The following is a 27,939-nucleotide window of genomic DNA, read 5'->3' as shown; positions in this document are numbered from 1 at the left end:
AGGACTCTGCGTGCACCAAGTCAAAGTATCGAAACGCGCGTGACCGCGATATGCCCTGCCAGCGGGTCGCGGGCATTCGGTGAGGCCGTTGCCGTGCCAGGATGAGGAGCACCTAGGTCGCGCACTAGGTGACTCCCCCTCCCCACTAACCAGCCGCCGCCCCAACACCCCTCTAGGATGTCGGACCGCGGCGAGGGCAGCGAGCCCGAGCCGTCGGAGGAGATCAACGTCGACGACTCGGACTCGCGCGGGCAGCGCTCGGAGTGCTCGGGCTCGCCGCCCCCGCCAGCACCGCGCAAGGTGCCACCGAGCCATCCATTCAGCATAAGCCGCCTCCTGGCGGATAGTAGCAAGAGGAGCCCCTTGGAGGAGGAGCTCGAGCCTCGCAGGCCCGGCTGGTGCTGGGATGTCGAGGCGGGGGGAGGCCCGCGTGGCTCCGAGGAGGGTCGCCGTTCCTGGGGCCCAGAGGCCGAGGATACGAAATCCTCGAGCAAGGACGACGAGGACACGGGCAGTACGCCCGAGGCACAGCCGTGTCAGGCGACCCTCCAGCCAGCGGACCTCCTCGCGCCCTTCCGGCTCTTCCCCGGCGCATCGGGCCTCGTATACTCGAACGGGGTGATACGCGTGCCGGCGCACCGACCCCCTGGCACCCAGGGCCTCCTGCCTCCCTGGGGCCTCCAACCGATGAGCCTCAGCCAGCAGCAGCAGGCGGCGGCCGCGGGTTTACAGACAGCGCGTTTTCTCGCCAACCTGGCGACCCATCCACTGCAGGCCCATCCGCACCTCAAGGACAGGCTAGCCGGTGAGTATGCTCTATTAGTCCGAACCCTCGAATCCCGTAGCTCGGTATCCGTGTGCTCGCGAGGTGCTCTCTGTGCTTATTGTGCTCAATGTGTTCGCGCAAAGGTGGGTAATTGCCGGCTTCGTTGGAAACGATTGTCGGACCCCTCCGCAATTCCTCCTAACCGCTTCCCTAGCCGGCAATTATCGATTGGACTCAGTGATGCGTATGCGTGCGTAAGCCTACGAGCGGACCTCTGTATTGGCCCGTTAATGCGCGGGTTCGTGATTACGCTCCCAGGAAGTGGCTCGGGTTTGTGTTGCTCCTGCACTTCTTCGGCATTAGTGCGATTTTCCGCCGCGAGCTTAGCAAAGGCGATCTGATTAGCGGCAGCATTCGTCTCATCTCGTCTTGGAAATCGTTTATTTTCCGACGGCCATCCGGTACTAACGTCATCTCTCATCACTCACCGTCCATTATGCAAGTTGCGTGCTTTTTTTTCTTCTTTTTTTTTCTTTTTGTTTTCTTTCTTCATTATTATCATTATTATTATTATTATTATTATTATTATTATTATTATTATTATTATTGTTGTTGTTGTTGTTGTTGTTATTTTTCAAGCATTATAAGGCACTGAACGCGACCATAAATTCACGTGTGTCAGTAAAGAAGAATTCAGGTTTGCCTCGTTCGCCCAACCAGACCTGGTATTACTGTTGTAATACTTGATTTATTACGTAAACTTTATACCTTTGTAGTGCGTTATAATATCAATGAGATTCGACTAACACTTCTGAAATGTTGTTAAGAAGAGTTATTAAGGAGAGAAATGATAATGATTAAATGTACAGTTTTATGTAATTGATAATGCTGTTGTGAAATATTGAAATTAAAATTGTCTTTGTTGGTCTTGAGAGAGAATTATCTAAGCTCGCATTACTTTGTAATATGAATAAATATATTTCAATATAATAGATATAAGATAATATCTCTGAATCGGATGTATTATTTTTCAACTCAATGATCCCGACGATACCAGATTTATCACAATTTCCGAATTGGCGAATCGACATAGTATAGCGATCTTCCGGCATATAGTCGCACATATTAATATATATTTATTTGAGCGAATAATTTATCCAATTATTAATAAGTATGGCTGAGTATGTAAATTATCGAAAAATTAATAAAATTAATTCTAAATGGGTATTAAGTTTCCTATTTTTCTTTCTTTCTTTTCTTTTTTTTTTTTTTTTTTTTTTTTTTTTTTTTTTTTTGTTCATCTAGGTAGCAAAATGTTCCTTGCAAAAATTCCTTTAAATTTATGCAATGAAAAATTAAAACTTGAAATATCATGAAATATTGCGTTTGAGTTTTAATTTTCAGGATTACGAAGTTTGTATATCACTTAGTTTCACAATACGAGTCACTCATTTAAAAATTGATCGAGAATAAGAGAACATAGGGATCATTCTGATTAATAAGATATTTAGTTGGAATAAATGCTCAAAAATTATGCCTTATTATCTCGAATAAATGATCTGACTTTATATAAAATATTGTGGGGAAACTTCAAACGAATTTATAAAAAAATGTCTATAATTGGTATTTTTATTTTATTCCTTTCAATTTAACTTATCGGAACTCATAGGCGGATTAAGACAGCAAATGTTTCCAATCGACAGTTGACTCGTGTAAACATATTAGAGCCTTTATAATCGACTCCACGCAAAATCTATCTTTCGTAAAAATACCCAATTCACTTATTTATGATCTTCTTTGCATTTGATCGATATGATCTATGCAGCATGACATGAAACAACAGTTGGAAACTCGTCAAAATGAAATACGCATAACGATTAACAACGAAATAGCATAATTTACGCATTGCCGATGCTTTTGGGATGATCTTCGAATACTTAAGTCATGTATTAAGTATCAGTTATTCGATAAATACTTTGCATTCTGTATTTTAATAACCTCGTAAGCGTTAATTGCTTGATTGAAATGTGGATCTGAATGATGACATATCATCGAGAAGAAAGGAAAATGAATAGTGGCTGGCCTAATGCAGTAGGATTGATTAGTGTAGTAGGGGCTGCGAATTGTTGGCGTTATTTGAGGAACGCGAGAATAAAGGAGTGAACGGCATCGGCTCTAGCACTTACAAACGAGCGAATGAAAGAGTCGTGAAAGGCAGTCGGGGCAAAAAGTCGTTATTTTGTGTTTAGAGGGGGCGTTGGCAGCGTGGGACTAGTACTTGCTCGTTATCTCGGGGGACTAATCGGCGAGGGGTCGTGGCAGGTAGGGCGATTGGGGGGGGGGATGGCAGGAGGGGCTGCGAATCGATCAATCGGTGCAACGGCTAACGAAGCATCACGAACCTCTGGGTGCTTAAGGCGTTGCGTTATGGCTGGCGGAAAGCTGTATATTGCTGTTCGCGGAAAATGTGCGATAGGCCGTCTATGAGGGGAGGAAAGTTTCCTCCGTAAACGCACTGCGTGTCAAAGCTTCGATCTATGCGAGTCTGCCGGTTCCGAGTAAAAATAATCGCCTCCGAGTAGCTCTAATATCGTGTGCAAGTTCCTTCATTATCTCGATCGAAGGATCGAATAAGCGGCCATTTTTTTTTTTTTTTTTTTTTTTTTTTTTTTTTTTTTTTTTTTTTTGAGCTGATTGCTCGCCACGCCAGACTCAGTGTAACATCTGATAAGCTTAATAATAGTGTTGAGAAATTTGCGGCTGTTTGTATTGTATACACATTCTTCCAAGTTTTTGACCGCGTGTGTGCGCGCGCATCCACTTCTTTCTGCCTTCCTTGGCTCCTCCTTTTTTTCCTCTCTACCGCGGAGCTCTGATTCTCGGAGTTAAATTGCATTTTGCATTTATTTATGAGAAGTGAACGGAATGGGCGATGAGGGTGGATGAGGGGAAGGAAAGGGGTGATGGGGATAGCGACGGGGTTGAGGAGGAGGATGACGATGGGTATATTGGAAGGGGGTTTGAGGACGGGGGGGGGGGGGGGAGGGGGGGGGGGGGGGGAGCGAGGAGAAAATCGCGCGTATCCTAAATGGAATTAACGAATGGGTGCGAGGAGCCGAGGCGTTCGAGCGGAGGGAATGACGGATGCGAAATAAAAGGAAAGGCAGTCGAAAACCAAGAGCGGTGCGCCTCGAGGCCGAGATAAGCGAGTACCGGGAATCAGGAAAAGAAAAAGGCGATTGCGAGGCCGAAACCTGAAAGGGAACCCGCTGCAGCTAAATGAAGCCTCGAGAGCCTCCCCCCCCCCTCTACCCTTCCTACCGGCTACTTATCGACTCCTTAGCCTCGTCGGAGAGGGCCAAATACATAGCCGTCATTGGATTTTTCGTCGCAAATTCTCACGATTTTCCGTTCACAATCAGTCGCCCGTCGTGTGGAAATCCGCGGATCGAGTCGCTTTCCAATCGTGAATAAAGAACGGGAGAGGCAATGTAACGGATTAGATGAAAACAAAGCTTATTGGCCGTAGTGTAAGTCCTTGACGGTGCTGCGGTTGTTGCAACGGTAGCGGTCGGCCATTCGAATTTCTCGCGAAGCGGCGTGCGCTGGATGAGGGCTGGGGGGTGGGAGGAAGGAGAAAGAGGGTTTGTCAGTACGGGATTGAAAGAAGTGGGGGGAGGGGCGGGGGGAGGGGGGCGTAGAGGCGAGATCCGATGGAAATGGTCATTCAGCAGTGGCCCATTAAACGGGCGGTAATTAATCCGAGCAGCATCGCTAGCGTACTCCCGGGCTGATTGAGTTAGCGCACTGTTGGGGATCGCGTCCATACGCTCGTCCATCATCGCCCCGGCAGTTGCGGAATAATGCCGACCCAACCGGATTACATTATTAACGTGACTTCGGTTTAATTTTCTTCAAGACAATTATCCGCGCACCATCCAATAAATGCGCGTGTAAGTTCCTTCGATGCGGCGCATTCTCTGACGCCTCCAACATTGCAAGGATTCCCTCGTTATCCGAGCAGCTTGTTAAATATTTATTAACTCCCCAGGTTCACAACTAATCTAGCCTCATCGAAGTATCATTCACTCGTTACGGCACCCGCGAATGCTACTATTACTTGCTAATATTATTGGCTCTTTCGTTAATTCTCCTCAGACCTTTCCAAAGCGAGGCTAACGAAATTGAACACTAACCGGCCCGCACGAGCAATTGGCGACCTTACAATTTTACAATAACTTATGCCATTTATTAATACGTCAAAACTCTAGGATCGCGCGGGTTTATCCTGAAAATAACAGAATTCAGACGTATATTAAGAACCGCGCAGGACTTGAGCAGTTATAAGAAAGCGTATAACGTGTTCTCGGAATTGACGTTTCATTTAAAAAGCTATATCCGTCGAGAATACTTTCGTAATTTCTCTAAACTGGAAGTGCACTTCGTTGTAAATACTTATTATATTATTTTTTATAGCCCTGGAATTTTAAATCAAATTTTATTTTAATTTATTTCGGCTTACTCTCGGTAATATGCGTTGCTATGTCGAACAATAAATTGTTCCAAGTTGATCATTTCTTTTACGAATATCAAAGTCAGCCTTTTATCATAAATATTAATGTTGCTTGAGTATTTCGTAAAAAAAAGGCAAGCTGAGTGAATCTTATTATTATAAATGAGACCACTTTACGTTGCCCAAAGAACAATTAATTCTTTATTACGATCGTACTAATAAAGTAAAATTTCACAACCATTCGGTAATGAACGCTTAACCACTACAGTCCTCGATAATTAATAATGTGAAAAATTAAGCAAAATTAACCAATATCTAGTTGTTAGTTAAATGTATTATTGAATTGTCAAAAATTATTTAAAATATGTATATATTGCTTAATTACAATACCCATAATGTCAATAGTTAAGAGTCATATTTGGTAGAACGAATGGCTTAGAATAAAAAAATTTGAAAATACTTGATATCATGCACATCGTTTTTGGCTCTCATATTTAATTTAATGTTTTAGATTATAAATGACAACGACTGTAATAATATACAAAGTGACAAACGAAATAAAATTATTGGCAATATAATCGTAAAACACATGGGTAAAGGAAACAGTTTGAATATCAGGGAAAACATTTTCATATCGTTCGTGGAAAAATTCTTCCTCGATCGTGCAGTGAATAAAAAAATATACAAGACGGCCGAGCTATATTCTATTCGAATAGAAATAACCGGAGAACATTCGAACCTTAACTCTTATATTGTAAAACGAAGAAACAGTTACAGAAACTTCAGAGCGTTATAACAATGAAAATTAACTAGTAGCGGAGCGACGGTAGCTATCCAAGTTCTAATTTATCTTGCTATTTAATTATAAAAAAAAATGCAATTAGCCTCGTTTTAAACAAGCACGTGAAATCGGCGTATAGAACGTAAAGAGAATTATGTCCCTTCGCACGGAGTATGATAAAAGAGGCATCGAAAAAATATTGCCAATCATGTAATGGGTTGGTGAAGCAGGATAATTTGGAGATGAGTACGACAAAACTTTTTCTCCTCAATTTTTTGAGACATCGTGCGCGTTCGTTATTCGCGATTTTTGTTAATTCCCCGGAGAAATCGCGAGATTCGTTCGCGCTCGATTGCTACTGTATTTTTTTTTTTTTTTTTTTGTTTCTCCAAAATCCGTACCAATTTTTTTCCACTCAGTCTAATAACAAATGCATGTCAATTTGCTGCCAAAGCTGCCAAAGCTGCCAAAGTGTAAGCGAGCCGGCAATTTTGTCGTCAATTATCCAGCTGGTAAGCCGGATAAAAATGTAATTATTGAAAAGTATCGGACCAATCGCTCAAGTATTTGCTTGGCCACGAAAGATTATGATCAGCTTCGTTCCCTCGTCTCTACCCAAGCTGGAGCGAATTTTGAATAATACAGTGCATACGACCGCCGGCAGCATTAAACGAAGAGAAGTTTACTTTGAAATACAGTTGCTTGAGAAAATTCAACTTCACCCGCCACCGCCAGGAGGCTATGTGTTGTCTCCCACGCCCGTAATAAAGTTTGTTTAGTAAAACAATCTCGTAAACAGGGGTGACGGGTGCTTCATCGTGTCTCGGCTTTTCTTAATTTTATGGCATTTTTATCGACGCGTCGTAATATCGATAATGTAAGCGTTCGTATCACCCCAACACGAGTTTGAGAAATGATATCAGTCCCGAATAAAGCCATGAAATTCAAATTTGAAGGATGAATGCTAGTAGTGGTGGTGGTGGCGGTGGTGGTGGTAGTGGTGGTGGTGGTGGTTGTGGTGGTGGTGGTGATGGTGGTGGTGGTGGTGGTGGTGGTGGTGGTGGTGAAAGGAAACTCAAACACCGAGGCGCGACTGGTGGTACCGCGCGCAAAGGAGAAAAAACTCTCGGGGTCTTGAGGTAATTTTATAGAGGTGAATGCTTTCTACGAATTCGTTTAAGGCTGTTTAGCCGTCTGCCACGATGCGGCTTCAATTACGTGGCTTCGAGCGACGCACGCGCGCCTCTCTCACTCTCTCTCTCTCTCTCTCTCACACACACACACACACACACACAAAATCTCTCTCTCTCTCTCTCTCATTCGATCTCTCTCTCTCTCTCTCTCTCTCCCCTTGTCTGTCTCTCTATCTATCTATCTCCATCTCCGTCTTTCTACCTTAAACTCTACGACGACATATTACTCATACGATTCCGAAGCGACGCGTGTGTTGGGGCGCGCGATTAGTACGCAGATGGCCCTCGTAAAGATCGAGACGCGGATAGAGCCGCTGCATTGCCCCGCTAGGAAATTACAGACCTCGCTTATTGCCACGCGATTTGTGTGCGGACCGCTTCCGAGTAAATGCGGCCCAACTTCATTTATTTGTTACTTGCGCGCAAGACGTGTCACAGAACAAAACCCCCAAAAAACCAAATGAAATTACGCGTACATCGGATCCTAAGACGCAGCTGCTTTCAAGCCTGATACGGAAAAGAAATTTTACTTACTATTGCATTCGTGGAACGAAGACTTTCATTTTTCACTCGAAATCTATTAAGCACACACCAAAAGCACCAAAATTATCTTGTTTCGGCAAAAAAAGAAGAAGAAGCGTTCTATTGGTTCTTAGCATTACTTCAAAATGCTTTCACATCTTTGGTCGTAATTTGCCAAGCCTAGTATTACGTGTTTTACGAAATACGGAAATTAACTGAAACCACTTTTTTATCAACTTCGCCGAAATTATCAAAACCCCCTTAAATGTTATATGCGATAAAGGTTGAAGTTGTCCATCAGATTTTTGCATAAATTAACGTTTCAAAATTTGATGATGTATCATGAGGTGTAAAATCGCATTCTTTGATTTGATTGAGCATCGATATCAGGGAAAAAAATCGGTAAATAATAGCTTAAGATAAGAAAGTTTTATCTTCTTTATAAAATGTTGCGATTCGTATTTTCCTAAACACGTATTACGTCAGCTGAGTGAGGGTACGGTGATGCCAGCTCAACGACCTTCACTCTTTTTGATAAGCAAAACGAGATCTTGTGAAACTCTCGGCTTGTGAAAACGAAAAGAGGACATTCTCTAGTTACCCTAGTCCTGCAGATAATTCTCCTCGTAGAAAACAATTTACTTTGAAGGCTACAAAACCTATTAGTGCTAGCAAAACGTGAGCGAGTTGAAATAATGACTTTCTCTTGCTCTGCCATCTTTGTTCAACACAGAGAGAGAGAGAGAGAGAGAGAGAGAGAGAGAGAGAGAGAGAGAAATGAGAAGGAAAAAAGAGATTCTGCGAGTCGATGTTGCGTCATGTACGGGATGATACTCGGTTGTGTCATTACCCGTTGTGCGACGGACCCGACAAAGGTTATGTATCAAGCGCACTAGGTCAGTAAATTAAGTTTTGTTCTCGGCTATTTTCATAATCACAAATTCTATTTTTTTTTATCATAGATTTTATCAACGTAATTACATCTGACTTACCTACTAATTTTTCAAAAATTTTTTTTTCAATTAGGATAATAGTAAGGATAATCATTCCTTTATTTCTGTTATATTTGGCTATTACGATCCATTATTATTATATTATGTACAAGTAGTATATCCTTATAAAGAAGGCTTTCTTACCTTTTGAGCATTTCAATCAACGTATGAATGCCATTAGTATAAAGCTTATTTATAATTTTCGGATTTGAAAGATTGCGAAATTTAAATACTGTATTTAAAAGACAAGTATTATCTATTGAAAATTTGAAACAACTATCATTTTTCATTGATAGATAAATTTTATATATCAATAATGATTTAATAAAACCTCCTGTTTATAAATTATTTGTGAAACAACTATCATTTTTCATTGATAGATAAATTTTATATATCAATAATGATTTAATAAAACCTCCTGTTTATAAATTATTTGTTTTTTTTTTTTTTTTTTTTTTTTTTTTTTTTTTTTTTTTTAAGAATAGATATAGTTATGATTTTATATATTCAGTTTATAGAAATTATTTTTATTTTAAAACTAGTAATTGAAAAGTAAAAATTACGAAAATATGGAATTTCTAAGATACTTTATATTTAAAATCTGATAATTCACTTTTTAATGAAAATTCTTTAACAAAAAGGATAAATTGGATTCTTTTAGGTAAGTTATATAGTTAATCATACAAACGGCCGCGAACATAATGCATGAATTTTTATGCTAAAAAACATTAGTAACATTGATATAAAGATGTAATTCATTTCATTAGCATATCTTTTATACAGTATTATGTATAGTAATATTTTGTTGAATTGAATTTAACGGATAATTAATTTTGATTACTTCGGGTAAATAATTTTTAACATCGTATTTTAAATTATGCTTTTATGATACTTTTCGCAGTTTTACAAATGCTATTATATGATATTTATGTGATTACACGCGCCTTATAATATTCCTGTAATGTCTGGTTTATTTGTAGATTTAAAGTTAAATTTTTTAACAAGAATTTCCCACATAAGTTATTGCTTATTAATATTTTTTCATACACCGAGGCAGTAAATTGTATACTTTTTATCAATAGTTTAAAACATTATAGAAAACTTTAACATAACCATAATAATTTCGAGGTTATTTTAAATAAAAGTGATTTTAAAAAATGATTATATCTTTTTGCTAATATTTCTTGTTTCCATAATATAAAAAATTACCACAGCTTTCTCAAATATTGAAGATATTGTTAGAATATAAAGAAATGTTGAAATTTAATTTATTTTAGCTCATTACTTAAAAGAATATAAATTACTGATGATAGAAAAAATATAATATTATTATTAATCATAATAAAGTAAATAAATTATTCAGCATAAGAACAAAAAAAAAATTTTCTATATAATATATAATATATAAGTTGATGTATTCAAGAGTGGAAAAGCGTATTGTTAATATTTTTAATTCTTTATTAAAATTATAAAATGACGTTACACATATTTTTTATAAATTTTCGTATTGATACAAACCTCATGGAAATAATTAAAATTGGAGTTTTAATCGAAGAAGTATTGAAGAAGTATTCTTGAACATTGAAGAAGTATTCTTGAACATTGAAGAAGTATTCTTTATTATTAATATATGATACGTTGGAGAGTTCATTAAAATTATTCATTTATGGTATTTAGATTTAATTATAATATTTGTCTTCAATGTTGGATAGTGACAAGGAAATATAAGAAAATAATTTTGCTTACACGTTGACTTAATTACTTTGCCCTATAATTTATTTCTGTATGCTTAAATGCGCTTTTAATTACTATTAAAATTTTAATCTTCCTGGATTATAAAATTATGTAACATGCACTTTCACGTGTTATGTACGCTAAATCTCGTTAATGTTTCGAATTTTTGTATTAATACAGTCAAGAACATATATGTTTTGATATTTACTGAAAATTCTATATTTGTATCTTGAAAATTGAAAATTGTCTCTTGACCGTAAATATAAATATTAATTATAATTATTGATAACTTTTTATTTGTTAAAAAAGTACTGCTAATAATTTTTCTGTTCGTTGTCATTCTTTTCTTTACTGATTTCAAGATATTTATCTTTTAGTCGAAAATGATTTTATAGAATTGAAATATTTACCAATTTTCATAATTAATTCAATTATGCACTTTAAATATTTTTAAATCTTAAAAAGTCAATTCCTTCATATATTGACTTTCATATATACATACAATCTTCCGCGCTCTATTAAATGAATACACACTGATAAATCAATATTATAAAATAATGTTTGAATTTTCTTAAGTACATAAAATATAGGTTATTTGGCTACATAAGATAATAACATTTCAAAACACATTCAGAATAAAAGATAAAACTATATAAATAATAATTTATAGTTTTTTAAGGGTTCATTGGACATGTAATTTTAGATCATACGTAGACTGTCCGTAGGTATATACCGATTGAAATATTTTTGCATAAAAAATTATAAAAATTTAATGGTTTTTCTATAAATGTGTTGTTTATTTGATAATAAATACAATAAAACATTCTATAATACCTATTTTATTCATATATTATAAATAATTATTTTATTTTACGATTATTAAGTACGCTACTTATCGATTAAGTGTTGTTATTATAATAAAGTATTATCATAAAAAAAAAAAAAAAATATATATATATATATTATGTGTAAGTGTTCATTGTTTTGTAGTGTATCTTCGAATTTCGATAAAACTAAGAAATCATCGTTAAGTCATTGTTAAAACAAACTGTTTTCTCTAAAAATATGCTTCAGTTAAATTTTATAAATAAAGAAATACATTATTAGAATAAAAAGTGTAAGCTTAATCATTAATTTCAACTTCTGCATGAAACCATAAATATCATTATAACTATTTTTATGTTAAATATTGTAGGCTTTACATTATCTTATATAATTTTACACCGAAATAGTTATTTATTATTAATGGCGCCTAATTAAATGAGTTCAATGAAAACAGATTTTAAAGAAATCTAAATAAACTGTTCTTTTCGGGAATTAAATCCTAGGGTTGTTTTTTTTTTGCATCGGATGCCATTCTCGAAGTAAACATACTGATCTCTATACACTTTTTTATTTGGGTTATTTTTATACAATAATGCCAATAAAATATTGTAAAAATATAATGGATTATATACATATTCAGTTGATTTTTTAGTAATGCTACATTTAATCTTAAAATACCGTGTTTATAGTAATGTAGCCGCAGTTAGTTCTTTCATGTAATATGAAGCAACGACCTTTGCAATCTTCTAGCTTTTCTATCCATTAATATTGTAATAATTTAAAAAATGTATACCCTACCTTGGTATGATCCATTGTGAGGATAAATCTAAGTCTTAGCAATTTGTATAATATAAAGTAATTTTATGAGGCACTCGTATATAGATATTCTCCTCTATGTATTTACATTTACATTAAATTTATGATAATGTAATTGATTGATTGTGAATGGTTATACATTTTGATACATACGAAGACATTTTTTATCACCAATAATTTAGTAGAACGATGCAAAGTTTTGATATCAATTATTACTAAACAGAATGAACAGTCCTTAAAAATTTTATTATATATTAAGAAGATGCATTGTAGATTAACATTTTATAAAAGATCGATGAGCATATTTATACAAGATATTTACGTATTCAAGAGATACGCTTTAATGGCAAGCAATAAAGGTACTTACTGATTTCCCTGCAGATGCAGGTGACTCAGCGGCTGTAGAAAAAGGCTATTCTGTACTTTTATGAACGTTTTCGTGTTTCCAGTTAGTTTCCTCTCCGTTTAGGGAGAAAATTCGAGGCGTATAATCTCTTATTTTATTAATGAAGCTCACTAGTACCCAATTTGAAACAGAAACATTTCGCACAAATTTCTTTTTGATTAGGCGCTGCGAGGCCTGTCGACAAATTACACTCAATGGCAGTCGAAATTTATAGTTAGGGGGAATAATTCGACCATTCACACGTGATGTAAGATAATAAGAAATCTTCACATAGCTTTATGTATTACGTATCTCAATAATAAATTACCCTTTCAAATTTTTCCTATATTTCTGATATTTATCTCTCGAATGTCCCTCACCAACACTCTCTTCAATCTGCATAACATTATCTTCCTTACAGTTTAATTAAGTAAATTTTTATTGAATTATTCCACCAAATTCGTTGCAAAACTTATTATAATTAACAATTAAAATATCAGTAATCATAAACAATCATCAATAATCATATTATATCAATAATCATATTTATCAATAATAATAAACAATAATAAATGAGAATAAATAACAATAAATATACACTTTTCGCTAAAGTGCCCGATAAATTATTGTAAATATTTCTCTTGACACTGGAATGGAATTCGAATTTGACAATGCTTTCAGATTAAATAATTAATTAAAAATATTCCACCTACAATCTATACCTTGGACATTAATACTAGCAGTATTGTTTCTGATATAATATTTAAAGATCAAGTCGAGCATAACCGCGACATTTAAGTTACTAAGATGCAAGTATTTTGTGCTCTTTATAAAATAGTGACAAACCGTGATAAGGGAATATCAATTAAGTTTCAGTTTTAAGAGTAGGTGTAATTTTTTTTTTTATGATGATCCTCGCTTCCAAGTCCAATTTTTCGAATTTTAAACCGAATGGACACAGAATCGCTATTGTTTTACTCGCTATCTCAATTTCCTTACAATGCGAATATCCGAAAGCGAATATATCGGTTAGTAAGTCAAAATTAAATCGTTCACTTGTGAGTCTGCAGTTATTAATGGCGATTCGAAAGTTTGAATTAGGACCTATTTTAAACTGTAGTTGCTTCTAATTTTATTAATAATTATTCAATAATACTTTACTATATTATTATATAAACATTTAATTATCAAATGCATGGTATCTATTATATATATATATATATATATTTCTTTTTAATTCTTCCATTAAAATTATATTCAAGTTTATCCAAGGAATTTGTTAAAGTATATAAACATATTTGTTTACATTAGTTAAATGCCTTATTTATTAAACTTTAATATTTGCCATGTATGTTTGATCAAATCATTATTATATTATAAAATTTACGTTTACTTAAATATTTAATTAACTTTGTTCATTCTATTTCAATTTAACGAAAAATATATTCTATCTATAATGATTATAATAATAGCTGATTTTTTTAAATACTGTATTTAAGGGAATAGAATATTCAATTACTTTTGTTCATTTATTTATTTATTTATGAATTTTTAATTAATTTTATTCCTCTTATTCATTGGCGTAAAATTTAATCAACTAATTAGCTTTTTTCTTTAATAAAAAAAAAAAAAAAAAAGTATTATTTATAATGATACATTGTCTTACTATCGTAGTATTGCATATTCTATTAATTATTGGCTAATTTTTATTAATTGTCTTACATTTGCATACTTTCAAAATTCAATTTTTTTTAAGGATTTATGAACTCTATGGAAATGGCGTTACATATAAATACTTTTTTGAGAAAATATTGTATAAACGCTTATCCAATAGGTATTTTGTTATTAATTTATCGTTGAAATAACTACAACGCCTGTACTAATAAACATCATGATACACTATACGGTAAAATTGTATATTTCTAAAATATGAAGAGTTCTTGGCACATAACTTTTAACGTTCATTTCCAGATTAAAAAACACTAAAAGTAATTTTCATATTTTTATGGATTAAAAGAAGCAAGAAAGGTGAATGATTGTCTCTAAAAATGTTCTATACATGAAATATCTGAATTTATATAAAATGATGAATTTCCTTAATAGAACTTGTACGTACGAAATACGCGTTACAGATTTAAACGAATGGAAAGTAAGTTATGTAAATGAGTGCAGTTAAATGAAATTTGGTATAAGAGTCGTAAAACGAAGCCATGCTGAAATCATGTACACCAAATATGTATCGGCATTATAAGATGCATTCGATTGGTCAAGTCGAGAAAGTTACGAACATATCAAGACAGCCGGTGGTTATGCCGCGAATTCTCGGACCCTTGTTTAAGTATTTCTAGTCTTGCTTATGCGTAAAATACGTACTCAATGCAGCACCAGAGAGCAATTTATGATCTTTCTGTGTACATTCAATATTTTTATTAATATCATTCAAATTTTTGACTGTACAATACTTGTTGGCAGTGGGGCGATATTGTATAAGACGCATTATGAAGACAAAATAAGAGACCATAACTTTATGATTGGATGAAATTTACTTGTAATCGCGTGATAGTGAAATTTCATAAAGAGATTGAACCTAAAGATGGCGAACTAGTTTGGCTAAATTCGTTCAAGCTCTAGACTTACTTTAAGCTATCCAGAGCAATACGATGCTGCTTACGAGTTGAGCTTTGGCTGTAAATTGAGATCCGAATTATCGTTTGATACGCTTAAGATTGTGCCACGCTGAAGTAACGTAGGTGTAATGTACGGATGTGCTTAGCAATTCAAAACATTAGGACATGAGGTAGTTGTGAGTGGGAGAACGGCGCGTTTAAAGAACGCGGAGATCATAAAGTTGTATGGGGAGAGGTGAGCGAAAAGGCGTTTGAGTCAGCTCGGGAATTAATCATTTTCTTTGAAGTTTGACTGGGCGAAGGCATTTGCTTTATCGAGCGTGTATCCGCTTCTACGAATGTAATTACGAATGTATAACAAGAAAAGCCGAGTTGGTGGGGATCGACTTGAAGGGGCTTACGCTACCAGTCTGATAATGTAACGACCGTAATATTTGTGAAACGATTATCAGCTTATAAGCTTGGGAAGCGATCAGGGCCAATGTATGCTTCTCATCCGCTTCTCTCACACTTCCAATTTCATTTGCCGCAAAATGTAAAAGAGACCGTACACATTAATTCATATCATTTATCATCCCCTAATAAAGGAAAATGTCCGATTGACTTTACAGAATGCTCAGAGCTTTCGAACTTAGATTATTATTCTGATTGACATGTTGAATTCGCATAATTTCATCTTCTTAAAAGTATCTAATGCGTTAGTGAAAGAAAAAAAAAATATGTCACGTACATACGCATATAATTAATTTTTATTAATTTTTATAATATAAATGGGTAAAAATTATTTATTAGCAAATGTAAATTGAACATATTATTTTTCATTGTTAATCTAACCCAATAATCGACTACAGTCGATAAATGCTCCATTCCAATGGCTTTGATGGTTTTAACATTTTATCCAGTATTTAATCGATGCTTTATTGAAAGTTAATATATATTTTTTATACTAAAATAAAATTTAATTTCATAAATTTATTTTAAGGATGATTCCTCTAAAATTTCCTCTACATTATATGCCTAATATAGCTTTAAATGATTATCCAAGTATAACGTGCAATTAATTTAAGCTGCTTAAAAGAAGATATATCACATTTCAGATGACGATTGCTTGAAGAAGAATTCGTCGTTTACAGTTATATTATTAGAATTAAGACAAGAAGACGAAATTTAATAAATAAATTAATTTCTACTTTTAAATTATAAAAGATTTCTATAAATTCTTTTTATGCTTTTATGTTCTATTTGTATTGTAATTAGTGATTAAATAATATCTGATTTAAATGAAAATATACTTAACTTAAAAGCATTAAATTTATTTTCAAAAAGATATGTCTTATTCATAAAAGATATGTCCAATCGTCAAACTTCAAAACTTATTTTAATAGCTTTTTCTAATTTTTTACGAAAACTTCATAATATGTAAAACAACAAAATTATGTTGAGTATTTGACTATTCAGAATAATATTGTTTCTCTTGATTTACCAATCAACAATAATAAATGAATTATAACATAGTATTTGATCCATTTTTTATTGCTGTAAAATTCTTTTCCAAATATATTAGTCAAATAAAAAACATTTATTTTAAGAATACATTATGCTGCACGTTTCAGAACCTTGAGACGGGTTACGGTAAATTCCTCCCGACGGTCGATGGTTGAAGATTACCATCCGTGTATATTTGGAAAACAAAGTCCTACAACAAATAATATCTTCTTATTGAGCATACACATTGTTTTGTAAATGAAATTGTTTTATAACACAAACAAATTATAAGATGCGTAATATATACTGTAAGAACTATTTTTCAACTTTGAGAATGACTGATTTCCACTGTTTTACATTCGAATGATTTATAATGATTAATACTACTCGTAAAAATTATGTAAAAAGTACATTTGAATTAGTCGGAAAAAAACTAAAAAGAAGATAAAGAAAATATATTTTTTTTGTATATGATGGAATTGTTTATAATTAAAATGTGCTTATAATGTTTAAAATTCTTATATCTCAGTAGAAATTTTACAAAATAATTTACAAGTATATTTACAATGTATTGGATTATTTAAATTTTAGGTCGATTATATTATAACTATCTTTGATTGAGAAATATAATATTCATGTGATTACATTATCGAATTTAATTAAAAGTATAGTATACAAAATTAAAAATAAAAATTATCCATATGTTTTTGATAAAATAAATAGGAGTTAGTTATTAATATATATAGAACTATAAATCGACATAATCATCGTAGAGTTGTCTTATTACGATATGTAAGATACACATAAGAATGGCAAAAATGTTATTATTTTAAAGAGTTATAGCGAATAAACGACAAATTAAACAAAACATACATAATAATACTTTCACATCCCTTGTGATGCTGATAGTGAAGTTTGTGGTTGAGACTCCCTTAATGTTGGAATTTACTTTCTTAGGATTAAGAATGAAATAAAAATAATAAAATTCGTTCTATGATATAACAGGGAGATTGTGAGGGGGGAGGGGAGTTTCATGCTATTTCCAACAAAAATTTATCGACAGGCGGCGTCAAAAACATATTGTAATATGAAGATTCTTTAGTTGGAAGAAGGAGCATTCGTTGCGAAGACGGGAAGTCCCGGTTTCGATTCCCTTAAAACGCCTGTCCAATGAAACAGTCTGTCTGCTATATAATAATATTGAAAATACGTTATTTTTCTAGAAATTATAGAAATAGAATTTATTTAATTCATTACTCATTAGTTATAATAGATATCTTTATGATTTACACATTAAATATAGAGCGTATCGAATACAATAGATTTACAATTTTATAAGTATCCCGTATCTCTTGCAATAGACAGTCCGTCATTTTAGAATATACAGTGTATGCGTTTTTATCTTATTTTATTTTATAAAAAATAGGCCTTAAAGTACATTAAAAAAACTTGTGTAATATTGAAAATTTACAAATGTCATTAAAATTAGATGAAAGATCAAAAAATAGCATCGATGGATCATTATCTATGGATATTGTTTGTGAAATTCTATTTTTGAAAAAACAATTAGCATATTTATAAATAATTTACGTAGTAGATAATGCAATTCGCGACTTTAAAACAGTATAATAATTAATGTAAAATAGTAAAAGTCGATATTTTATTGAAACATGTAATTTAAGCTAAAATACGTAAATTCATCTTAGCTTTAAATTTTAATTTTTAAATCGTATATGTCGCATCAAACCATAACTAAGCCATAGAATTTTTTACTAAATTCATCAGAACGAGCAAACTTTTTTTTTTCGTTATATTTCATTTTATGTTTGTACATTTTATGTATGTAACAAGGTTTTACTTAAAAATCATATAATAAAATCTGATAATAATGACTATACTACCAAAGTCAATTGGTAGTAATTGGTAGTGGTTGCAAAACAAATTACAAATTTATTAGATAATAGGTTATATCCACGTGGAACTGGCTTATAATTGTAGCACTTTCTATCCTTACTACCATTTTACGTAAATAAAGGCTCCAATTTGTGTTACCCTCGTATTCTGGCTTTTCTTGTTTCTTTGTTCTTTTTAATTTTCTATAAAAGCCATAAAAGTTATAAAATAGAGAGAGAGACAGAGAGAGTGAATATAAAATACTAAAAGGAGATGTATGTGTTTGTGTAGTAGCTGGGAGCTTTCCTCGGCGAATTGGACATCCTTATCAGAACAGAACGCCACCAAAGCGCAAGAAGCCGCGTACGAGCTTCACGCGCTTGCAAATTGCCGAGCTCGAGAAGCGCTTTCACAAGCAAAAATACCTCGCCTCGGCGGAACGAGCAGCCCTCGCCAAATCCCTCAAGATGACCGACGCCCAGGTGAAGACGTGGTTTCAGAACCGACGCACCAAGTGGAGGTGCGTATAAATTAGAGCATTTCTTACTCGAAATTCAATAAGATTTTTCAGACTGGATGCGAGTGTTGTTATACTTGTAGTCACTTTATCTTTCTCAACTCAATAATTTATTCGATAAGTACATAGAAATCGGCTGGTTTCTCCGGGTTTCTTAAGTCGAACTAAATTCTTTTTTTAACAGGAGTCAATGGAACGGATTCGAATCGATGAACAGCATAATAATAATAATATCTGACTGCTACGTTCCTATGCATTATTACTATTTATAAAAATACTGATTTTTATTTGCATAGGGAAGCGTTGATCATACAATTTCGATCTTTAAAATTTCTTTGATTATTATGAATCATATATTATTATCAATTTTAAAAATGAAAGTAAAAAGTACAAGTAAAAAATATTAAAAACTATTCACATATTATTTTGAGGCTTTTAAATTCGGTACAATGAATTTGATTCTTTCATTTTATTTATGATATATTCAACAAACATAAAAAGTACTTATTACTTTAAGCACAAAAACATTTTTCAGACTTCCATATTCATTGATAAAACTGAGAATTATTGCATGAATTGATTTGATAGATGACATTCGGTAAATGCCTATCAGCATCCATGAAACCATAATAACTTATTTTACGAGCTTATATTAGCATAGTGATTTTAAAAATGATAAAAAAGGATCGATAGCTTAATTCGGTAGGCCATATTTTTCTTTACATATATTCTCATTGTAACCATTATAAGTATTGTAAAAAATAAATTAGAGATCTAATTTGCCAATGGCTACTCTTATCTAAGCATTATTTAAAGAACGAATTGAAATAAACATAAGAAGTTTAGAAAAAATTGTAATCAAATAATAGTCGAAAATATATTACATCAGTATTAGTTATAGAAATAATTGTGATAATTATTTATAAAAATTATTATAAAAATTCGCGCAAAGTATTTTATTTTAAATTAGGAATTATCCGTTCATCGGTTTCTATTACATAAAATTTTTTATATAATTTATTTTTATTTGAATCGTACTAGTTTATTGGTGTTTATTTCATATAATAAAATAATTTGAAAATCTTCAATATAACAAAGCTTTTGTTTATATAAATGAATGAATGAATTTCCCTTTTTGGCCAAAAAATGCTACAACAAAATACATAGATCGAAAATTAAAAAAAATAAGATAATTATTCTTTTTAGAATATTGAACATTAAGGATAATAAATTAATATGTCCTGGAAAGAAAAATTATCTCAGATTGCTTGCAATTATTAATTATACAACTGCTTCGTTAAATTCGCATTATTCGGTGGAAAAATCTTGTATTTCTACAACCATGCATTATTGTCAAAAGAATTAACATCAATGTTTATTGTACTTGGTATAATAATTATTTAAAATTTTCCATTCTCTATCGAGTAAAAATTTAATTCTTTAAATGATTTGCATTGTTATTTATTCTTTTGTATTATAAACATTTTCAATAGGTCAAAATACATTGAAAGTAAGCATAAATAGCATAATTAATAAGTTCAAGTTTAATGTATTATCAAATTATTATTATTTAATTTGCTATCGATATCGAGTGTTTACTCATATAAATCTAATTAAATATCTTAAGTTAAATAGTTTTTAATAAACATTAATCGTAATGTTTTATAAAATTGACATTTACAACGTTCATTTAATTTTGCACTTCCATAGAATATTATTAACAAATTAATTAATTCAGAGAAAAGTATAAAAAGACTAGAATATATAAATATTTATTTAAGCTTAATTTATTAATGAAAATTAATTTTCATTTTCAGTAAAAAAAAACTACTATCTTTAATCATAAATTTGTTATATCTATTAAATTAATAAGAAATCACGCTAACAACTTTATTATATAAATATGATTTTTAATTGATTTTAACTATATATATGTATATACAATATATATGTATATATATATATTTATATATATACATTTACAGGTCCAAAATAATATTAATTGCTGAATGTATTTGATAGTTACCCAATTCATTAGTAAAGTGAAGTATTTCATTGATATAGTCAACAATTAGATTGGATAGATCGTGATTATAAATTTGCTTTGAAGTTTCATAAAATGCCTGAAAAAAATTACTATAGATAAGTTACTATATTAGATATTCGTCATATTTGAATACATGTACATATTTAATGAATGTACAGCTTGACTTTCTCATCTTAAAACGACAAAATGTTTAATGCCGTCTTTTCGTTGTATAATGATAATTCGTTTCTATTGCTCAATTTAAAATAAATTGCTATAGAATAATCTTATTTTTACGAGTTAAATTTTATAGAAAACTATTAAATCAGACTAGTCGCAATTATTAAGTTTATTATTAATAATAAATTATTTTATACAGCCGGATATTTTATGATTATATATTTAAAAAATGTTACATAAGTATCTAGTAACGACAGTATTTCGTACAAATTATGATATTTCAATAGGATACTTAAGTAAAACTAGTAGCGTGAGATATTTTAATTAGATTTTGTTTTTATTTTCGTTGGAACATTCGGTAACGTGTATATCGATGTTTTTAGATATTGTCCATTATCTCGAAAGGATTATTTAATTCTGAAATAATGAAGTGAATTTGTGTTAATTCGAGTTATACAAAATATTATTGTAATTGAAATAAGGAAGCTGAGAAAGATGTTTAATAATTTCATTTTATTAAATATATTAATTGAATAAGTACTTTTTTCCTTTGTTAATTTAGAAGAAATTGATTAATCTATATAGATTCCAAAAAAAAAAAAAAAAATTTGTAATCAAAATTCTACTATAATCTTTCTTTTAATAAGCTATCAATCATTTAAATACAATATCGTGTTACATTTGTTCAACATTTTTTTTAAATTTTATTTTACTTACTCATAAAGCATACGTATGACAATTATTTAAGTAAAATTTTGTTTATACGTTGATTATTATGAATATCGAATATTTAATTACATTTGAAAGTCAGGTAGTATTGACATAAGAAATTTATCTTATCAATTTATTATGAAATTCTGTTTACCTAATGCATTATGAATGCTAAGAATATACGATTATAAAATTTTCAATTAAAAGAGTTTTATCAAAAATTTTAATTATATTGACAATTTATAAATTACAATATACAAATTAAGCTTTACATACATGCACTATATATAATGAGATCCGAAATTGACTAATATAATAATACTAAAGTATTTGCATTGGGAATCTATAATTCACAGCTTCAATTTTGAAACATTTATTTTAATTATTCTTGTCATTTGACAAATATTTTAACTTTAATGTTGTATATTAATATTAACTCTATTCACTATCATTCTCATAAAATTTTACTAAAATGTATTGCGTATAGCAGAAGCTAAGGGAATTTGATGTAATTAAGTGAATAAATTTCACCGTGTGTTGATATTAACTATGCGTGGCATAAATTTTAAATCTTGAAAGGATTTTAAAAGTATATTATCTGTGAATATAATTCTGGTAGCAGCATTTAAATTCGATTATATGTTTAAACGAATGGGTTTTTCTCTCTCTCTCTCTCTCTCTCTCTCTCTCTCTCTCTCTCTCTGTCTTTCTGCCCCCCCCCCCCAACGGAATGTAAGGTATCTGTCGGCATAGGAATGAAATTTCAAACGCCTTCTCAAATAAAGTCAAGCATTTTCACTTGAATTCTCAACGAAATTAATTAGCTTTTACTAATTATGTCGGCTTTCATTAATATCAATTAATCAATTTACGAGAATGTGGAATGTAAAAGTTTATCTATCGTTTGACCCATTGTATCAAATGTATAGGCGGTTACTTAAGGGGCAATTTCAAGAAGACGTAATCTTTGAAAAATGTTTGATTATTAATTGAAAAAAGAAATGAATGGAAAAAAGTTACATTACAATTGCTACGAGCGTCAAAGCTTATAATTATTAATTATTGAAAATTTTCGCTATTCGGATTCGTACTGCGCGTATTGAAAGCTGAAAATGTCAAGTCGAAACGACTTTGAAAAGAAATCACTAGCTATTTTGCATATAAAAGAAATGTTAATCGCGCGCCCAAAGAGTACTGGGAAGAGCGAACGACGCTTCGGAAATTGGCGAGTCAAAGATGGTCGGCCGTCGAAACATTCGGTTTGCTCGCGGTTAAGGCGGAGGAGCAGTCGGGAGGCACTAGATTTAACGGCGAGCCTTGCGATATTTTCTGCCGAGAGGAGCGTACCGAGCTAAGCCCACGAAATATGTAATAGCAAGGTGGAGAATGAGGAGCTGCTACTCAAAAACGAAAAGGAAGGAGATTTTTCAGAATGTAGGAATGTTAATAGTGCGGGGCAAGGCCTCGGCAGCTCTCGACCTTGCGGTCGCTTATCGCTCGGGCAAACTCATCGAGAGCCAAAAATACTCGACCGGCCACCCGGCCGATAACGCGTCCGCGGCCCCAAAAACACGTCATTTAGATTAAAAGAGAGGCCGGACCGGTCGGCCTTCCTCGCGTCTACTGTCCTCGTTCGCAACCCCCACCCCAGCGTAACTTTTCCTCGCGCTGGAAATCAGCCGTTTTGGGAGCAGGCGGGAGGGCCGGGGGCAGGGGGAGGCAACGGTGGAGCAGCTGGAGCGCAGTTTAAAGTAACGAGATGACTCGTAGTAGGTACAGATGAGATAACTCGGCGGTGTCAATAATTCAGGCGGCTAACAGCTTAGCCCTGTCCCGTACATAATGCAGTCCTCTCGGGGCTCGTGCCATCTCTGTTACTCTCTCTCTCGCGCTCTCTCTCTCTCTCTCTCTCTCTCTCTCTCTCTCTCTCTCTCTCTCTCTCTCTCTCTCTCTATCTATCTCTATCTATCTATCTCTATCTACATCTCTCTCTTGCTTCCATACGCTTTCCTTGGCTTTTAAACTGTCAAACATTCGAATCCGGCGTTTGAATAGCTTCGATCTGAGCGCAACCCCGACTCGGCTTCCCTCCTGAAATATTCATCGGGCCCTGTGTACAACCACGCCCGTAAATGCTCGAACACGCTCTACACGTAGCTCTCGAGCCCCCACTCTACAGTCACTTGCGCGCTCCATCTCTCTCTCTCTCTCTCTTTCTGTGACTTCCTCTCACTGACGCAATTGCCACGGCGTTTCGACAGACGCTCTAGACAAAGATGAAATATAGAACGGGAGGTTGATGTGGATGCAGCGGGGACGCGATTCGCTAAAAGAAACTCGCCCCTCGAATATCGAGATTATTCCCAGGTGTGCACCAATCGAATATCCCTCACCTCATGCTCGATACGAACTTAGACACCGCCGAGCTTTAAACTCGCTCTGACGTACCCACTCGCGATGCACTTCTCTCCCTCGGCTTCTCCGACGATATAAATATACGAGCGATCCACAGTTTTCATTCCCAGTGCTTTCATTAACAATTGTTTTAACCATTACAACTGCGAGCCTCGTTAAGGCCTGCGATATTGGCAATTTCAAACGAAATCCTAAATTCGTCTTTTTACTCCAATTCGGCTGTTCTACTGATTATTTAATTTCCAAGAAGCACACGAGTTATATTGCCTCTATCGTGGCGCAATTTTACAATGATTACTTGTTGGAATTTGGATTTTTAATCGTTTGTTGCCATTCCCTTTCGATTGCGCAACGCAAATAGCCTTGCGTCAATTGCCTTGTTGACAATTGGAAAAGAGAGACACTTCAATAACATTGAACGATCACCTTGTGCGACTATTAATTTTTGTTCCACGAACGTGCTTTAGTTGCACAACAGTTTGAAAAGCAGAAATTAATATGGAGATAATTATTGTCGAATGACGAAGAGGAAGGATAAAAATAATTTCAATTGACGGTATATATTAAACGCCTGACATGTGTACACTTTTGGTAAGTACAAAGTCTTTTAGTCCCGCGATAAGAGAATAGTATAATTAATGTAGAAAATTATTCGACTGTAGAAGAGAGTCCACCGCATTGCATAAAGAAAAAATAAAAACCAAAACAAAAAGAAAAATAAAGTAAGGAGGAAGGAACGTGGAAGGCCAATCGGCTACAAGAGCAGGCCAGAGTCGAAACAGCATCGTTCCATTAGAGTTAATCTACAGTCGCCGTTAATTAAACGATTTGAATGTACCTTTGTTTATCTTCGCACGAGCAAACTGCGTATTGCTTTTTCCACTGTCGGCTTCTTGTTCTTCTGTGCCCCCTCTCACCGTCCCGCGCTACCTGCCCCCTCCCCAGTTCCATCATTCACCAGGCTCGTGTAGCATCCAAAATATTCAAGAGCGAATTTCAGTATTCGAATGATACTCGTTTTCGTCTATCGTTACCCAACGGAAACCATCTTCAAGACCAACGGCTAAGATTAATATTCTTCTAGAAGTGGCTTCGAAACCATCGTCAGGAAAGAAGAGCGACGACGAGGTAGCCCTACGCCCTTGCGAGTAATTAACGCGGTTAGCAGTTAATAATTGAAGGCGCCGTGCCGATTACATTTCGCGACCCCTCTTGCTCCGACCGCGGCTTTCCCTCTCACCGGAGGACTATTTTACTTATTACGCCTAACGCGCAATCCCTAGAACTACTAAGGGCAACTTTTGCCATCGTTCGCGATGAACTCAAATGCGCCTGACGCTAATTCGACCATTGAAAAACACAGCTGCTCGTGTATTATTAATAATTCTCCGGCTTCACAACTTACGATTGCCAATGTCACGTAAATAAAATTTGAAAATTTACTTTGTCCTTTCTCCCAACGTCACCGTGGAAAAACAACAAGAACTCGATGTTTTATTTCCTAATGAACTTAGTGCTAGAAAACAGATCCACATAGCCCGACCGACGAATCAGATTAACTTTATTACATTTGTCTTCTGTTTGCCGCCCCAACAACGCCACTCACACTCGCGTCTCCCTTCTCTCTCTCTCTCTCTCTCTCTCTCTCTCTCTCTCTCACTCTATCGCTATATATATCCTTTCCACCTTATTTGCTCAGTTTGTTTTTAACGTAACTGCACTTTTCCTTCACTTTTCCCTTATGCTTGCTAGTCTTACGAAACATTGTTGCGATGCTCTTAAGATTTTCACTATAGTGTTTTCCTTCCGCTTTTTCTAACTTCGCGTGGCAATCGCAATTTTGTTAACTTGTGGGGCTTTCCCAACAAGTCATCTCGAAATTTTTACGATATACCGTTACTTTACTGCGTGCGCAGCTGACGCGACGGCGCGCAAGAAAATTCATAAATGATAAAAGTGTTTCTTTTAGTTTAATGAACAAATCCGGTAGAGGGGCGGTTGAGGGGGGGGGGGTCCCTACTACAAGCTATGAAAATACGCCAAGAAAATGAAACTCTGGCACAAAATCAAGACTCATTGCTCACTTTAGTAACGATAAAACTTAACGAAATCAAATAAAGACTCCCTCTTTTTGTTAAAGATTAATGTTTCACTCTTTGTTTGCATTCAGGCGTCAAACGGCCGAAGAACGAGAAGCTGAACGACAGGCGGCGAATCGTCTTATGCTGTCGTTACAAGCGGAGGCTCTGGGTAAGGTTGGATACCCAACGCAGGTGGCGAATCACGCCTCCGGAGCCGCGGTTCCAAGTCTCGAGAGTCAACCCGCACCACAACCATTGACTCATTCCGTGAGTCAATGGGCATCGCCCTACGGACCGCCGCAACCACTCGCTGATCCCATTTGCTAGACTCGATAACCATTTTATATTCCATCCAAATATCTATGTAATACTGAAGCAAGCTCACTTTCGGAAAAATATCATTATTTGTTCATCTCTATGAATTCGTTTGCTCGGCCATCATGGTAAAAACCGTACTTGCCTCCTAATTCGATTGCCCCTCTAGCTTCGAGTAACTTCACGAAATTCACAAATAGTAGAATGCAAATTACGTGCAATGAAGATATTATGATATGCGACTGTACTTAAATGGAAGCTAATGTAAATAGATTCATATCTTGGGAAGTAGCGAGACTTTGAGTAAAAATTAATTTAAGAATTTTGAGCGCCTCTTGAAACACCTAAGAATTTAAAACATCCAGTATAAGACATATCTTGTAAATATTGACAGAGCGACGGCAAAAAAATTTCATTTTATATTTGCTGCATAAAATTGTATGATTGTATGTCCTAATTCAACCTGACGAAACTTGTAAATATTAATTGAATTCGATGCTAATTGATAAACATAGCATTACCAAAAATACTAAAATATCATCGGTATGTTATTATCAAGAGAATAAATGAAGCTTGACTTTACTCTAAGAATAATTGTACTTAAATCTAGTAAGCTATGTGATGTTATATACTTATCTTAATGTTGTAAATATAGAATTAATCCAAATGCATATATAAATAAAATATATAATGTCCTTTCATTTTTATTTTCATAAATCAAACATTTTTTTTTTTTTTTTTATCACATGTCACCTTTAAGTTATTTAAATCCTGTTTAATTATCATCAACGGCAAATATAATTTCTTCTTTCATAAATTACTACATCGGTTAAATATAGTGGCATCCTAGATATTTCTGATTATCTGTATCCGGATTTCTTCATATTTATGAAAAATATAATCATTAAAAGTATTTGCCTTGATTATTAAAATTTTTACAATTATTCAATCCTTTGATGAATTTAAATAGATCAGAAAAAGTTACACATTTCGTTCATTAAAACATAATCGTATTGTATTTGTTAGGATTAGTGAAAAATTCTTAAATAAATATAATTAAATTTAAATAAATATAATTTAATTAAATAATATAATAGTTAAGGGTCTTCTTTGACTTAATTGAAATGATATTGTTGATTAAAATATAATAACGTTCCTATTT

General features: G+C 33.7%; 1 protein-coding gene across 2 annotated transcripts; it reads left to right on the top strand.

Moving 5' to 3' along the window:
- Positions 1–27,395, top strand: C15 (homeobox protein C15). 2 transcript variants are annotated; one of them, XM_011503347.1, is made up of 3 exons: positions 1–805; positions 18,827–19,052; positions 26,552–27,395. In XM_011503347.1, the coding sequence occupies exons 1-3, from the start codon at positions 178–180 to the stop codon at positions 26,787–26,789; spliced, it is 1,092 nt and encodes a 363-aa protein (XP_011501649.1). In that variant the 5' UTR covers positions 1–177; the 3' UTR covers positions 26,790–27,395. The 2 variants fall into 2 exon arrangements, with proteins under 2 accessions (XP_011501649.1, XP_011501648.1); XM_011503346.1 differs by having other exon boundaries at positions 18,824–19,052.
- The last annotated feature ends 544 nt before the right edge of the window (positions 27,396–27,939 follow it).

This window comes from Ceratosolen solmsi, unplaced genomic scaffold (genome assembly GCF_000503995.2).
Source record: "Ceratosolen solmsi marchali unplaced genomic scaffold, CerSol_1.0 scaffold63, whole genome shotgun sequence".
Taxonomy (NCBI): Eukaryota; Metazoa; Arthropoda; class Insecta; order Hymenoptera; family Agaonidae; genus Ceratosolen; species Ceratosolen solmsi.
This window is presented reverse-complemented; position numbering and strand designations above follow the sequence as displayed.